General features: G+C 46.1%; 1 protein-coding gene across 1 annotated transcript in view; it reads right to left on the bottom strand.

Annotated features, from left to right (window-relative positions):
* Positions 1-13,756, bottom strand: part of CCDC141 (coiled-coil domain containing 141) — a 143,521-nt gene that overhangs the window by 71,862 nt on the left and 57,903 nt on the right. The window contains exon 7 of the mRNA XM_083154708.1: positions 5,430-5,624. Coding sequence (XP_083010834.1) covers positions 5,430-5,624 — 195 coding nt within the window. The remainder of the gene's footprint in view (positions 1-5,429; positions 5,625-13,756) is intronic.

Raw genomic sequence — 13,756 nt, 5'->3', positions numbered from 1 at the left:
AGCATCGCGAGCATATCGAGCGATGCAAGGGGCTGCGGTTGACTTCCAATTCATGTCCGTGTCCATGTCCATGTCGACTGTGTTGACATTTGGGTAAAAAAACTGTAAAAAAAAACATGTCGACCTTCCGACTTAACCCATGTCGACCTAACGCTGTATCGACCTAAACCCATGTTGACCTTCACCCATGTCGACCTAAACACCTGTCGACCTAGACACCTGTCGACCTAATGACTGTTGACCTAATACGATCCACACTTGTTTGTGTCTGTTTGAAGAAGAGATGTAGTTTCACTCTCTGCCAGCAGATGGCAGTGTTTTGGAGACTCAAGGACACTAGACTTATATATAGATGACTAGGTGATTCATCGTGCCCTACGGGCGCTCTTCACACCGTCGTAAGGGGCTGCGCCCCCTTAATTTGTGAACGTTTGTATATGAGAAATATGGTTAGAATTGTATGAAAGATGCCCTGTATTGCAACTTGGGTGTCCGCGAATCGCGGGAGGGGGGGTCGCGGGGGGTGCCGCGAATTTCGGGAGGGGGGGTCGCGGTGTCCATGTCGACACATGACAATGAATACATTCAAAAAATGAAAAATAAATCTTCAAAAACTCATGTCAACCTTTTTCATTGTCGACCATAGCCATGTCAGTGTTTTGCATGTGCCATTTAATCCTGGGGCTGCCGCGAATTGCGGGGGGGGGGGTGCCGCGAATCGCTGGAGGGCGGGGTTCACGGTGGTTTCAGTGGGAGGTTGCCGCGAATTGCGGGAGGGGGGGTCGCGGGGGGGTCGCGGGGGTGCCGCGAATCGCGGGAGGGGGGGTTGCAGGGGGTGTGACGCGAATCGCCACAAGAAAAAATCAACACAGAAAGGTCAACAAATGTAAATGTTGACATAAGTGTGACACTTCATTGGTGTCCATTTTGACACATGACAATGAATATGAAAAAAAACAATCTTCAAAAACTCATGTCAACCTTTTTCATTGTTGACCATAGCCATAGCCATAATAGTGTAATACTATAGTAGTAGCACTGTAATACTGTGGTGGTGGTAGTAGTAGTAGCACTGTAATACTGTGGTGGTGGTAGTAGTAGTAGTAGTGTAATACTGTGGTAGTAGTACTGTAATACTGTAGTAGTAATAGTGTAATACTGTAGTAGTACTGTAATACTATAAGAGTAGTGTAATACTGTAAGTAGTACTGTAATACTGTAGTAGTAGTAGTTGTAATACTGTAGTAGTACTGTAATACTATAAGAGTAGTGTAATACTTTAGTAGTAGTACTGTAATACTGTAGTAGTAGTTATGTAATACTGTAGAAGTAGTAGTTGTAATACAGTAGTAGTACTGTAATACTATAAGAATAGTGTAATATTGTAGTAGTAGTACTGTAGTAGTAGTAGTAGTTGTAATACTGTAGTAGTAGTACTGTAATACTATAAGAGTAGTGTAATACTGTATTAGTAGTAGTGTAATACTGTAGTAGTAGAAGTAGTAGTAGTAGTACTGTAATACTATAAGAGTAGTGTAATACTGTAGTAGTAGTAGTAATACTGTAGTAACAGTACTAGAAGTACTGAAATACTATAGTAGTAGCACTGTAATACTGTGGTAGTAGTACTGTAGTAGTAGTAGTAGTATTAGTAGTAGTAGTAGTAGTAGTAGTAGTAGTGTAATACTGTGGTGGTTGTAGTACTGTAGTAGTAGTAGTAGTAGTAGTAGTAGAAGTGTAATACTGTGGTAGTAGTACTGTAGTAGTAGTAGTAGTAGTAGTAGTAGTAGTAGTAGTAGTAGTAGTAGTAGTGTAATACTGTGGTAGTAGTACTATAGTAGTAGTAGTAGTAGTAGTAGTAGTAGTGTAATACTGTGGTGGTAGTAGTACTGTAGTAGTAGTAGCAGTAGTAGTAGTAGTAGTAGTAGTAGTAGTAGTAGTAGTAGTAGTGTAATACTGTGGTAGTAGTACTGTAGTAGTAGTAGTAGTAGAAGTAGTAGTAGTAGTGTAATACTGTGGTGGTGGTGGTAGTAGTAGTAGTAGTAGTAGTAGTAGTAGTAGTAGTAGTGTAATACTATAGTAGTAGCACTGTAATACTGTGGTAGTAGTACTGTAGTAGTAGTAGTAGTGTAATACTGTGGTAGTAGTACTGTAGTAGTAGTAGTAGTAGTAGTAGTAGTGTAATACTGTGGTAGTAGTACTGTAGTAGAAGTAGTAGTAGTAGTAGTAGTAGTGTAATACTGTGGTAGTAGTACTGTAGTAGTAGTAGTAGTAGTAGTAATAGTGTAATACTGTAGTAGTAGTAGTAGTACTGTAATACTGTGGTGGTGGTGGTGGTAGTAGTACTGTAATACTGTGGTGGTGGTAGTAGTAGTAGTAGTAGTAGTGTAATACTGTGGTAGTAGTACTGTAATACTGTGGTGGTAGTAGTAGTAGTAGAGTAATACTGTGGTAGTAGTACTGTAATACTGTAGTAGTAATAGTGTAATACTATAGTAGTAGCACTGTAATACTGTGGTGGTGGTAGTAGTAGTAGTAGAGTAATACTGTGGTAGTAGTACTGTAATACTGTAGTAGTAATAGTGTAATACTATAGTAGTAGCACTGTAATACTGTGGTGGTGGTGGTGGTAGTAGTAGTAGCACTGTAATACTGTGGTGGTAGTAGTAGTAGTAGTGTAATACTGTGGTAGTAGTACTGTAATACTGTAGTAGTAATAGTGTAATACTGTAGTAGTGTAATACAGTCTTGAGGAAGTCTTGAGTCTGGTTTTAAAGGATTCATGAATGGCTGCCTCTCGCACTGTATGGGGGAATGAGTTCCATAGAGGAGCTGCAGGGCTTTCCTGGATTTAAAATGACTGTCCAAACCTTCCAGAACTATGTGTTATACTGTATTTCATATTCCTATTTACTGACCACTGTAGTAGGAGACATTCTAGTTTTAAGATAATATAAAAAAATAGCTCCACCTTTTGTCCATTTCAGGCTACTGCACAAGCATTTTTATTGTGTGTATACTGTATACCTACTGTATGAGTAGGGCAACTTAACAGCAGCTGACATGATGAGACATTACACACTAAATCAATACCATAACCGCAGGATTGAGGCATGCCCACCAACATAGCAGGCTAGGTCGACATGGGTGAAGGTCGACAGGTGTCAAGGTCGACATTGGTTTAGGTCAACACAGCATTAGGTCGACATGGGTTAGGTCGAAATGGTTTTTTTTACTGTTTTTTGAGCCGACATGTGCCGACAGGTGGTATTTCATGCCCTACCATCCACTAGGGCATGGTGGGAGAATAAAATAGTGTGCCGAGCGCAGCAGGGCACCGTGCCCGAAGCATCGCGAGCATATCGAGCGATGCAAGGGGCTGCGGTTGACTTCCAATTCATGTCCGTGTCCATGTCCATGTCGACTGTGTTGACATTTGGGTAAAAAAACTGTAAAAAAAAACATGTCGACCTTCCGACTTAACCCATGTCGACCTAACGCTGTATCGACCTAAACCCATGTTGACCTTCACCCATGTCGACCTAAACACCTGTCGACCTAGACACCTGTCGACCTAATGACTGTTGACCTAATACGATCCACACTTGTTTGTGTCTGTTTGAAGAAGAGATGTAGTTTCACTCTCTGCCAGCAGATGGCAGTGTTTTGGAGACTCAAGGACACTAGACTTATATATAGATGACTAGGTGATTCATCGTGCCCTACGGGCGCTCTTCACACCGTCGTAAGGGGCTGCGCCCCCTTAATTTGTGAACGTTTGTATATGAGAAATATGGTTAGAATTGTATGAAAGATGCCCTGTATTGCAACTTGGGTGTCCGCGAATCGCGGGAGGGGGGGTCGCGGGGGGTGCCGCGAATTTCGGGAGGGGGGGTCGCGGTGTCCATGTCGACACATGACAATGAATACATTCAAAAAATGAAAAATAAATCTTCAAAAACTCATGTCAACCTTTTTCATTGTCGACCATAGCCATGTCAGTGTTTTGCATGTGCCATTTAATCCTGGGGCTGCCGCGAATTGCGGGGGGGGGGGTGCCGCGAATCGCTGGAGGGCGGGGTTCACGGTGGTTTCAGTGGGAGGTTGCCGCGAATTGCGGGAGGGGGGGTCGCGGGGGGGTCGCGGGGGTGCCGCGAATCGCGGGAGGGGGGGTTGCAGGGGGTGTGACGCGAATCGCCACAAGAAAAAATCAACACAGAAAGGTCAACACATGTAAATGTTGACATAAGTGTGACACTTTATTGGTGTCCATTTTGACACATGACAATGAATATGAAAAAAAACAATCTTCAAAAACTCATGTCAACCTTTTTCATTGTTGACCATAGCCATGTCAGTATTTTGCATGTGCCATTTAATCCTGAGGCTGCTGCGAATTGCGGGGGGGGGGGGTGCCGCGAGTCGCGGGAGGGGGGTCGCAGGGATGCCACGAATCACGCAAGGGGGGGTCGCGGGGGGTTCTTTTTGCTGCGAATCGCAGGAGGGGGGGTCGCGGGGGTGTGTGTTTTTGCCACGAATCGCAGGAGGCTGGGTCGCGGGGGGGGGGGGGGTTGCCGCGAATGACTGGAGGGGGGGTCTTGGGGGGGTTATTTTTGCCGCGAATCAAGGGAGGGGGGGGTGCGGGGTTGTGTGTTTTTGCTGCGAATCGCGGGAGGGGGGGTCGCGGGGGAGGGGGGGTGTTTTTGCCGCGAATCGCGAGAGGGGGGGTCGCGCGGGGGGGGGGGGTGGTGGGTGCCGCAAATCGCGGGGTGGGGTCACAAAGGGGGGAGGGGGTTCGCTCACCTGGTGGCTGTGGAGTAGCAGTGCTGGGCAACATGGGGAGGCAGAGGGTGTCTGGCACTGTGGGCTCACTGGGCTGGTTCTCTGTCATGTGAGTCAGTCATGTGAGTCAGAGGCTCCACCCAACGTTATACACACACTCACACACTTTGAGTGACAGATGTAGCCAAATATATAGATGATTTGGTTCACAGTCTATTTTTATGACGGAACACGGTTACAATGTCGACATATAGTCAAAAGGTTGACATGAGTTTTTCACTTTTTTGGGGGGCCGACCTGTGCCGACAGGCAGTATTTCATGCCCTACTATCTACTAGGACGTGGAGGGAGAATTAATAGTGTGCCCGAGGCATGGCGAGAGCAGGGAGCCATGCCAGGGGACGCAGTACACTGATACGGTGTCATTGTCTACCTACGTCGAAATTCAGGACAAAAAAAGTTAAAAAATCATGTCGACTTTTTTGACTGTTGACCTTCCCATTGTAGACCTAATACCTGTGATGACCTTCCGACCCTGTCAACCTATTTCATGTGTCGACCGAAGCCCTGTCAACCTTTAGTGGTCAACCTAATGTATGTCGACCTTCACAGTGTCGACCGACGATCAGCAGCCACCGTCTACGTACCTTGTTAACGCATTTGAAAAAGTCATTGGCCTCCTGTAAAATAGCTTGTCGCTGGCCCATCAGTTGCCAGAACTCCGCATGGAGGGAGAGCAAGGTTTGACTGGAGTCGTTTAGCTCCTCCCTTTGCGCACAGTCTCTCGCTGCAGCTATCTGTTGAGCGTCTGTTTCCAACTTTTCAATGTCTGAATTCCAATCCTACAAAAAAACAAATGAAAGTAATATAGAACAGATAGCTGTAGCTGCTACATTTATCGCCTATAGATGGCGCTATCATGGGTGATTCTGACCTGTGATCGCTTATATGTGATCAAAATAAAATCACATGTTAAGAAAATATGCGTATTTTAACATATTCATTATTAAGTCCTAACTAAAACTCATTAGTCTGGATTGGACCCGTATGGAGGACAGAATAACAGACTGGACTTGGGCGTGCTGCTCGGCAGCCCGGCTCAGCTGTCCCATATCTGCACACCCATTCTATGCACAGCAGCCAATAGGCTTTGTGTATAGTATAGCCAATGGTAGGCAGTTGCTCAGCTCAGCCTGAGCTGTGAGCTTTCAGTACCATGATTCATGTTGGCGGTGGCGGCGCCGCTGTCCACTCGGCTATGCACATAATAAAAGAGTCTGTGACTCACACTGACAGCTGCGGCCTGCAATAGGTGCCACCATGGGCGGATTCAGGGAAGGGGGCATTTGGGCACGTGCCCCCTGTCACTTCTGCCTGGCGGCGGCTGTACCCCAGTAACTGCGAGCATGTATTGCTCATTGTTCCCCTTGCAATGAGCATGTAATCCCATATGGCAATGAGCATGGAACCCCTGGCAATGAGCATGGAACCCTTGGCAATGAGCATGTAGGTAAGCAGCACTTATGTAGCATAATTTTTCATAGGCATTATGGTGTTTGGCATAATACATAATGGGCATTATGGTGTAAATTTTTAATGCGCGCCTTTGGTGCCCAATGTCCCTGTTTATGAAGCATATTGTGAATTTTGGCTCAATCCGCGTAGCATTATGTTAATTTTGGCTCAATCCGTGTGGCATTATGTGAATTTTGGCACAATCCATTTGCCATCATGTGTAAGGGGCAAGTATAATGGGGTCTAGTATTTTGTTGCATAATGTGTAGAAGTTGTATATGGTGTGGTACACTACACTCGAGGACAGACCCCTTTTGAGTGGCCACACCCCCTTTTCCGGAGCGCGCGCGCACACTACATCCTTCACTTTTATCGCCAAGGTGGGCCTGTGTACTTTAAACGCTAGGGCCTATTTTCCGCCCTCTCTCTGCTCTCCTCCCTCTCACCGCTCTCTTAGCATGTACACTGGTACCACTAACACCCCCCTCCCCCTCCCAAACCCTCTCCTATTCTGGTGCCCCCCCCCCCCCCCCCCCTGTCATTTTCTCCTAGATCCGCCCCTGGGTGCCACCCCTAGGCCTGTGCCTCACGGGCCTAGTGACAAGTCCAGCCCTGCCCCTAAGTGCACCTTTCCCTCACCCAGCCTAAACCTAGCCCCCTACAGCCAGTCAATGCACAATGTCAATATTTCATGTCGGAACATGTTGACGTGCCGCACATGCCGACATATTTTTTTGAATAAAGTTTTTTTATTTTGCAGGTAGTAAAGACAGAGCAAAACAGCGAATCAGACATTGTGCATATGAATCAATCAGTCCAGATCAATCAAAATAGAACATCAGAATGTACATTACGTTCACATACAGTATCATTATTTCGCAACAACGTACATCAACCAATTAATAAAGGATAAATATAATTTTGCCAATTTTCTCTGACTGAGTAGCCATCTTATTTTTTTTTTTTTTTTTTTAAATTGCATATTTAAAGATACAAACAAAAAGAGGAAAGAGAAGGAAAGAGATAAGAAGAAGAAATAGATGGAAAGTAGAGAATCTTAAGTCACTAGTGAGAGCGCATATGGGGGGGTTCAGTCTCACCCAGAATAGCATATCAGTGGGCTTCACACAATGCATTGGACTTAGATGGATATTGGCCTTGTGGTTATCAGCATCCGCATCCCGCGATATATACTGACCCTGGTTTCATCAAATATGAGCTGAGTGCGGGGATTCCAACCACCTGCCCCATACCTTGTCAAATTTAGGAAGAGTGCCCCTAGACATGTACACGTATTTCTCGTGCTGTACTGTGGTATTAACCAGTGCCCTCCACTCCGCCACCGTGGGTCCCAGGTTAGCCATCCAGTGCCTAGCTATGACAACTTTAGCAAGGGAGGATAAGTTGGTCACATATTGACCCTCATTGTTATTTAGTGAAGTGCCTGCTTTACTACCCAGAACACACATCTTGGGGGTCAGGGCCTGTCCAGATATCCCAGTAGAAGTTATAATCGATTTAACCGCCACCCAGAATGAGCTAACTAGAGGGCATTCCCAAAGGAGATGCCACAAGTTCGCCTGCAAAATTCCACACTTTGGGCAGGCCGAAGAGGCCCGTCCTCCAAACTTAACCAGGGTGTATGGAGTCAGGTATGTTCTGTGTATGATAAATATCTGAACCTGTTGAAACCTCGCGGAGACCGTGGCATGTCGTGGTGAGGCCAATGCCTCCTCCCACTCCTCCTCCTCAAAGGTGCCAACATCGTTCTCCCACTTGACCCTCAGGGCGGGAAGTGAGTCTTTGTGTATAAAGGACAATAAGAATGAATAGGCCAGAGAGATGGTTTTGGCTTGTCCGAGATTGGCCAGGAATATTTTTGCTGGGGAGGCTAGTAGTTCAGGGGGGCCATTGTTAAATTGGGTATTTAGGGCATGGCGTAACTGCAGGTACCTGAAGAAGTGCACCCGGGGCAACCCGAACTCCTCCCTCAACTGCTGGAAGGACTTCAGCACAGCTGCCTCATATACTTGTCCAATCGTCACCACTCCCCCAGACGACCACAGACTCTTTCCTGACAAGCAGGCAAGTTCAGGTAATTTGGTGGAATGCCAGAGGGGAGCTCCAGGGTCTATAGCTGTGTATCCCATCAAGGATTGGACTTCCTGCCATATCTTGACAGCCTGGACCACCAGGGGAGGGGCGCCTCTTGGCACCCCCCCACCCAGTAGCAGCTGTGTGGGTGTGATGTCAGGGCATATTTGGTGTAGAAATGTGGTCGGGAGTGAACTTTGATCGGTGTCCTGCGCCCAATGCCTAAGTAGTGAGAACTGGCCAGCATAGTAATATAGTCTGAATTGTGGCAGGGCCAGGCCCCCATCTGCCCGTGGCCTAGTAAGGGTGCTGATACTAATTCTGGGGCGTTTGTTGGCCCATATCAATGAGGACAGCAAGCTGTTTAAATGTCTGAAAAAGGAGGCAGGGACGTACACCGGGGACTGATTTAGGACATACGTTATTTTAGGCTGTAGGATCATTTTGACCAAATTGACTCTGCCAATGACATTTAGGGGTAACTTGGTCCATACCGACAGTTTATCTTTAACCATGGATAGCAAAGGAGCTAGGTTCTTAGGTATAAAATCTTGACTAGTATTAGTGATAATAATCCCCAGGTACTTGAATTGGGAAACCCAACTAAGTGGAAGAGGGGTGCTCGTGGTCGCGGGTGGTGGGCCTCTCAGGGGCATGATGGAAGATTTGGACCAGTTCACCGTAAGACCGGAGAAGCCGCCAAATTCACCCATCAGTTGCAGGGCAGTCGGCACAGACAATCTGTAGTCTTTTAAGAACAGGAGTAGGTCGTCAGCATAAAGTGCTACTGTGTCCGTTCTTTGATCCAATTGGAGCCCGACTATATCTCGGTGTGACCTAAGGAGACAGGCAAGCGGTTCTACTGCTATGGCGAAGAGACCAGGAGAGAGGGGGCATCCCTGTCTAGTGCCCCTTCCCAGCGCGAAGGGAGGTGAGACATGACTGTTGACAGAGATCCTGGCCATCGGGCAGACATATAACAACTGGACCCACCTTAAATATTGTGGACCAAAGCCCATACGCTTCATTACCTGCCATAGATAAGGCCACTCGACAGAGTCGAAGGCCTTATTTGCGTCGAACGAAACAATGACTGAGTGGGTTTCCTCAGTATGGGTGGCCTGAATATGGGTAAACAGCCGTCTTAAATTTATACTGGTGGACATACCCGGCATGAAGCCGGTTTGATCCGGGTGAATGATTGATAATATTACACTATTTAACCGAACGGCCAGGATCTTCGCCAAGATCTTAATATCCGTGGTGATCAGGGAAATGGGTCTGTATGAGTCGGGGTACTCAGGGTTTTTCCCGGGCTTGGGTATAACTACTATAACCGCTTCGGACATAGAGTCCGGTAAAGTATTGAGGTCAAAGAGCTCGTTAAATAGCTTCAAAAGCTTAGGGGCAAATGAGTCTAAATGCATCCTGTACAATTCCACTGGGACTCCGTCTACCCCCGGAGCCTTACCCCCGGGGAACGACCGAACCGCAGTCTCTATCTCAATAGTTGTGATGGGCGCCTCGAGGGAAGACTTAGCCTCCTCAGACAGTGTGGGTAAGTCAATACGGTCCAAGTATTCAGTAAGTTCCTCCTGTGTGCATGTCAGGCGTGTGCGGTATAACTCCCTATAGAAGTCTAGAAATACATCTGCTATTTCTTTGGGGGACGTCCTCAGCACTCCGTCAGAGTCAAATATTTGGGCCACAGAGTTTGCAGGGCGGTCCAAGTACATGCCGACATATTTAATGCGAATAATATGACTACCTTGTCCTTCCTAATATTCATGGGTCTGTGACCATAATGAAAGAGCTGTTTCCGACTGTAATTTGACCAAATATCTGTTCTCATATACATAGGAGCCGATTCTGGGGCCTCAGCACCCACGGTAAATGTTAAGCACCCACCAGGCCCGTCAGCATGTCAGACTGCAGACAAGAGTACAGCGCAGGGCCGGAGGGAGCGTGGCAGGCGGGCGTAAGGGAGCGAGTGCTGATGTCAAAAGCCCTTTAATACATCCAGGTGATGCTAAAATAATGCAAAAATAGTATGAAAACAACCTTATTCACATTATGGAAAGGGGGCAGACTAGATGGGCCGAATGGTTCTTATCTGCCGTCAAATTCTGTGTTTCTATGTAATAAATACTTTTAACAAAATGCACTGCTTTAAATAATACCTTCCAAATGTCCCAATTTTTTGCAGGAAAGTCCTGGTTTTTTTGGGAACTGCCCTGCATCCCACCCGGGGCTGGCAGACAGCAGTTTCCAGCAGTGGGGGGAGGGGCAGTTGGCAAATCCCCCCCCTCCTATGCACGGAGGCAGGGGGCGTGGCCAGCAGTTTACAGATCCTATGCCATTACCAGACTGTTCAGCGTGGCCTTATCTGCTCTTAAGAAGGTGCAATAGACAATGTACTAATACACCTGTCTCTGTCCTCAGGTTACATCATTATCTCTCCTTATCACAGCAGTGTTCTCTCAGAGATGATGTGAGGTTACTGCTAGAAATAAGCTCATTTGTCTGATAAGCTATTTAGCGCTGTCTAATCTGTACATAACTGTGATAATGGCTGCAGTCACTCTCACACACACGCGCTATTATTTCTTGCTGGTCGCTGTGGCGGAGATTGTAATACATCTCTCTACAGCCCTACACGATATAGTGACTCAGAGCCTTTATATACAAAGTCTAGATGTGCTCCAAAGTTACTAACATATGCGATGAGCAACACAAAGGGCAGCTCTCCCGATAAGATCCCTGCGGCTACCTGGACTTCCTCATCTCTAAAGGGGAAGTCCAACTGTGCATGTGCAGAGTAGCTGGTGGCCGCGGGGCATGCTGGGAGGGATCTGTGTCGAATGGCGTTACCCACTTCGCTGGCATAACCCCCGCAGTGAAGCTCCGCCAGGAGGGGGGGGGGGGGGTGGTTCGGGGGGCTTGCTCCTGGGTGTCACCCTTCCAGTGAGTGACAGGAGACAGGTTTGTAGCACGCACACACACACAAGCCCAAATAGCAAAAAAAATATTTATATGGATCTATTCTCATTCCCCTCGCAATCTAACAGGAAGTCAGTGTTTGCGGGTGGTAACTGGCCGTTTTCTGGGAGTTTCAGGGATTTTATCAGCCATTTTCTGGGAGTTCATCTGCACATTTGCAGCTGAACAGTCAGGTCTGAATCAGGCACTTGGGGCCTGATTCTGGTTCATTCGCAAAAGCAAATTATCTCTCTAATGGGCAAAACCATGTGCACTGCAGGTGGGGCAGATGTAACATGTGCAGAAAGAGTTACATTTGGGTGGGGTGTGTACTTCAAACTTCTATCTACTGTATATTGCAGCGTAAGAATAATGCAGCCAGTATTTACCCTGCACAGAAACACAATACCTCACCCACATTTAACTCTCTCTGCACATGTTACATCTGCCCCACCTGCAGAGCACATGGTTTTGCCCATTAGAGAGATTGTAAGCTTGTGAGCAGGGCCCGCCTACATTTTAACTGTCTGTAAATACCAGGGTTGCCGACCCTCCCGCATTCAGCGGGAGTTTCCCGCTTTTTGGTCCTTACTCCCGGTCTCCCGGGAATACACAGGATCCTCCCGTTTTTTCCCCTGCCTGGCGAAAACCAGTGACTGCGCATGCCAAGTCACAAAGCGTAGAGGCTGACTGACGTCACGCGGCTGTCCTAGTAATGCCGGCGGAGGTTCTGTGGGACATAGAGGGGTATCACTGACCACAGCAGAAGCACAGCACGGGGCAGCCTTGGGAGTGGGAGCAGTAGAGAGAGAGCTGACGAGCAGCAGAAGGCAGCGCCGCAGAGGAGATGGTGATTGGTGAGTATGGTAAGCTAGAGGCTGGCTGCTACGATGCTTGCCTTCTGCTTCTCTCACTCACCTCCCCGGCATCCTAGCTGTTGTATTTAATAATGTTTCTCAGGCTCTGTCTCCCTCACCCTTCAGACCTCCACGCTGCTGCTGCAGCGTAAGCTTCATCAAATTTGTTCCTCTCCCACCTCACCACTGCTTTATATCATATTTATGATAGCGAAGAGGAAGGATTTAAAATTGAAAAGTAATTTGTTAACTCCGCCCATGGCCCGCCCAATTTACATCACGGTTGATGTCCACGCCCCCTTCTTTTTGTAACTTGCTGCCCTCTCCCGGAAAGGGCACAAGAGAAGTCGGCAAGTATGGTAAATACCCTGTTTGTTGTATCACTGTCTCCTTTCTAAAGCGCAACGGAATATGCTGCCCTATATAAGAAACTGTTAATAACTAAAAATAAATAATTAGAAGCTTCCAATTAGCTTAATTCATCCAAAATGACATGTGAAAGTATTTCCTATTTCATTACTTTGTTCACCTTGGAAACATAATTAATGTTTTCTAATTCTATGTTTTTATTTTTAAATGGCCTCAAATGAATCCAAATCCTGGAGAATGCTTTCATTGACATGATAATCAGGATTTGTCTGCATGTACATACAGTTGTGCTCATAAGGTTACATACCCGGGCCTAGCAGAATTTGTGATGTTCTGCCCATTGGTCAGAGAATATGAATGATAACTCACAAACTTTTCTTTCTCTCATGGTTAGTGGTTGGGTAAAGCCATTTATTGTCAAACAACTGAAATCCCTGCACTTCTGCAGGGATTTCTGTATAAGGCCGTATATACAGTGATATATTCCCAATTTGAAAGTGCAGCAGAGTGTTCCTAAATAAATTAATAATCACAACACACACACACACTATACAAGGAACAAGACCAGACTATTACAAAATGTACCACTAGATGGCACTACTGACACAGTGTATAATTATATAACACACATATAGCAGACAGGCACCAATCCTGCAATCTGTGTGTGCAATTATTTTACATATTTACGTTATTGATGTGATTCTTACATATTCTTTGTGTCATGTGAGGATACTGACGCTGTCATATTACAGTAACTTATAAATATCCCTAGAAGGAAAAAAGGCCAAGTGATGCTGATAGATGCAAGGCTCTTTATACAGTAGGACCATAACTGGTAAATAATAAGAACTGCCTATTCACGTGCATGGTAACAGGGACTACTGTATTCTGCAAGTCAAATTGCTCACAATCGTCTCAACTTCAAATAAATAGAGTTTTTGAAGACTGCAGTTTGGTGAATGAATCAAGTATTTATTTGTAGTAATATTATGCGATATTAACCAGCAACTTCTGAGGGGTAAGTCATTCAAGCTAGGATGTTGCCCATAGCAACCAATCAAAGCTATTATCTTTTAGCAGGTGCTAAATAAATAAGAAGTCGAATCTGATTGGTTGCTATGGGAAACATCCCATCTTCAATAGAACTCCCGTCTTAGTAA

The sequence above is a fragment of the Crinia signifera genome, chromosome 7 (genome assembly GCF_055691185.1).
Source record: "Crinia signifera chromosome 7, ASM5569118v1, whole genome shotgun sequence".
Classification (NCBI taxonomy): Eukaryota; Metazoa; Chordata; class Amphibia; order Anura; family Myobatrachidae; genus Crinia; species Crinia signifera.
This window is presented reverse-complemented; position numbering and strand designations above follow the sequence as displayed.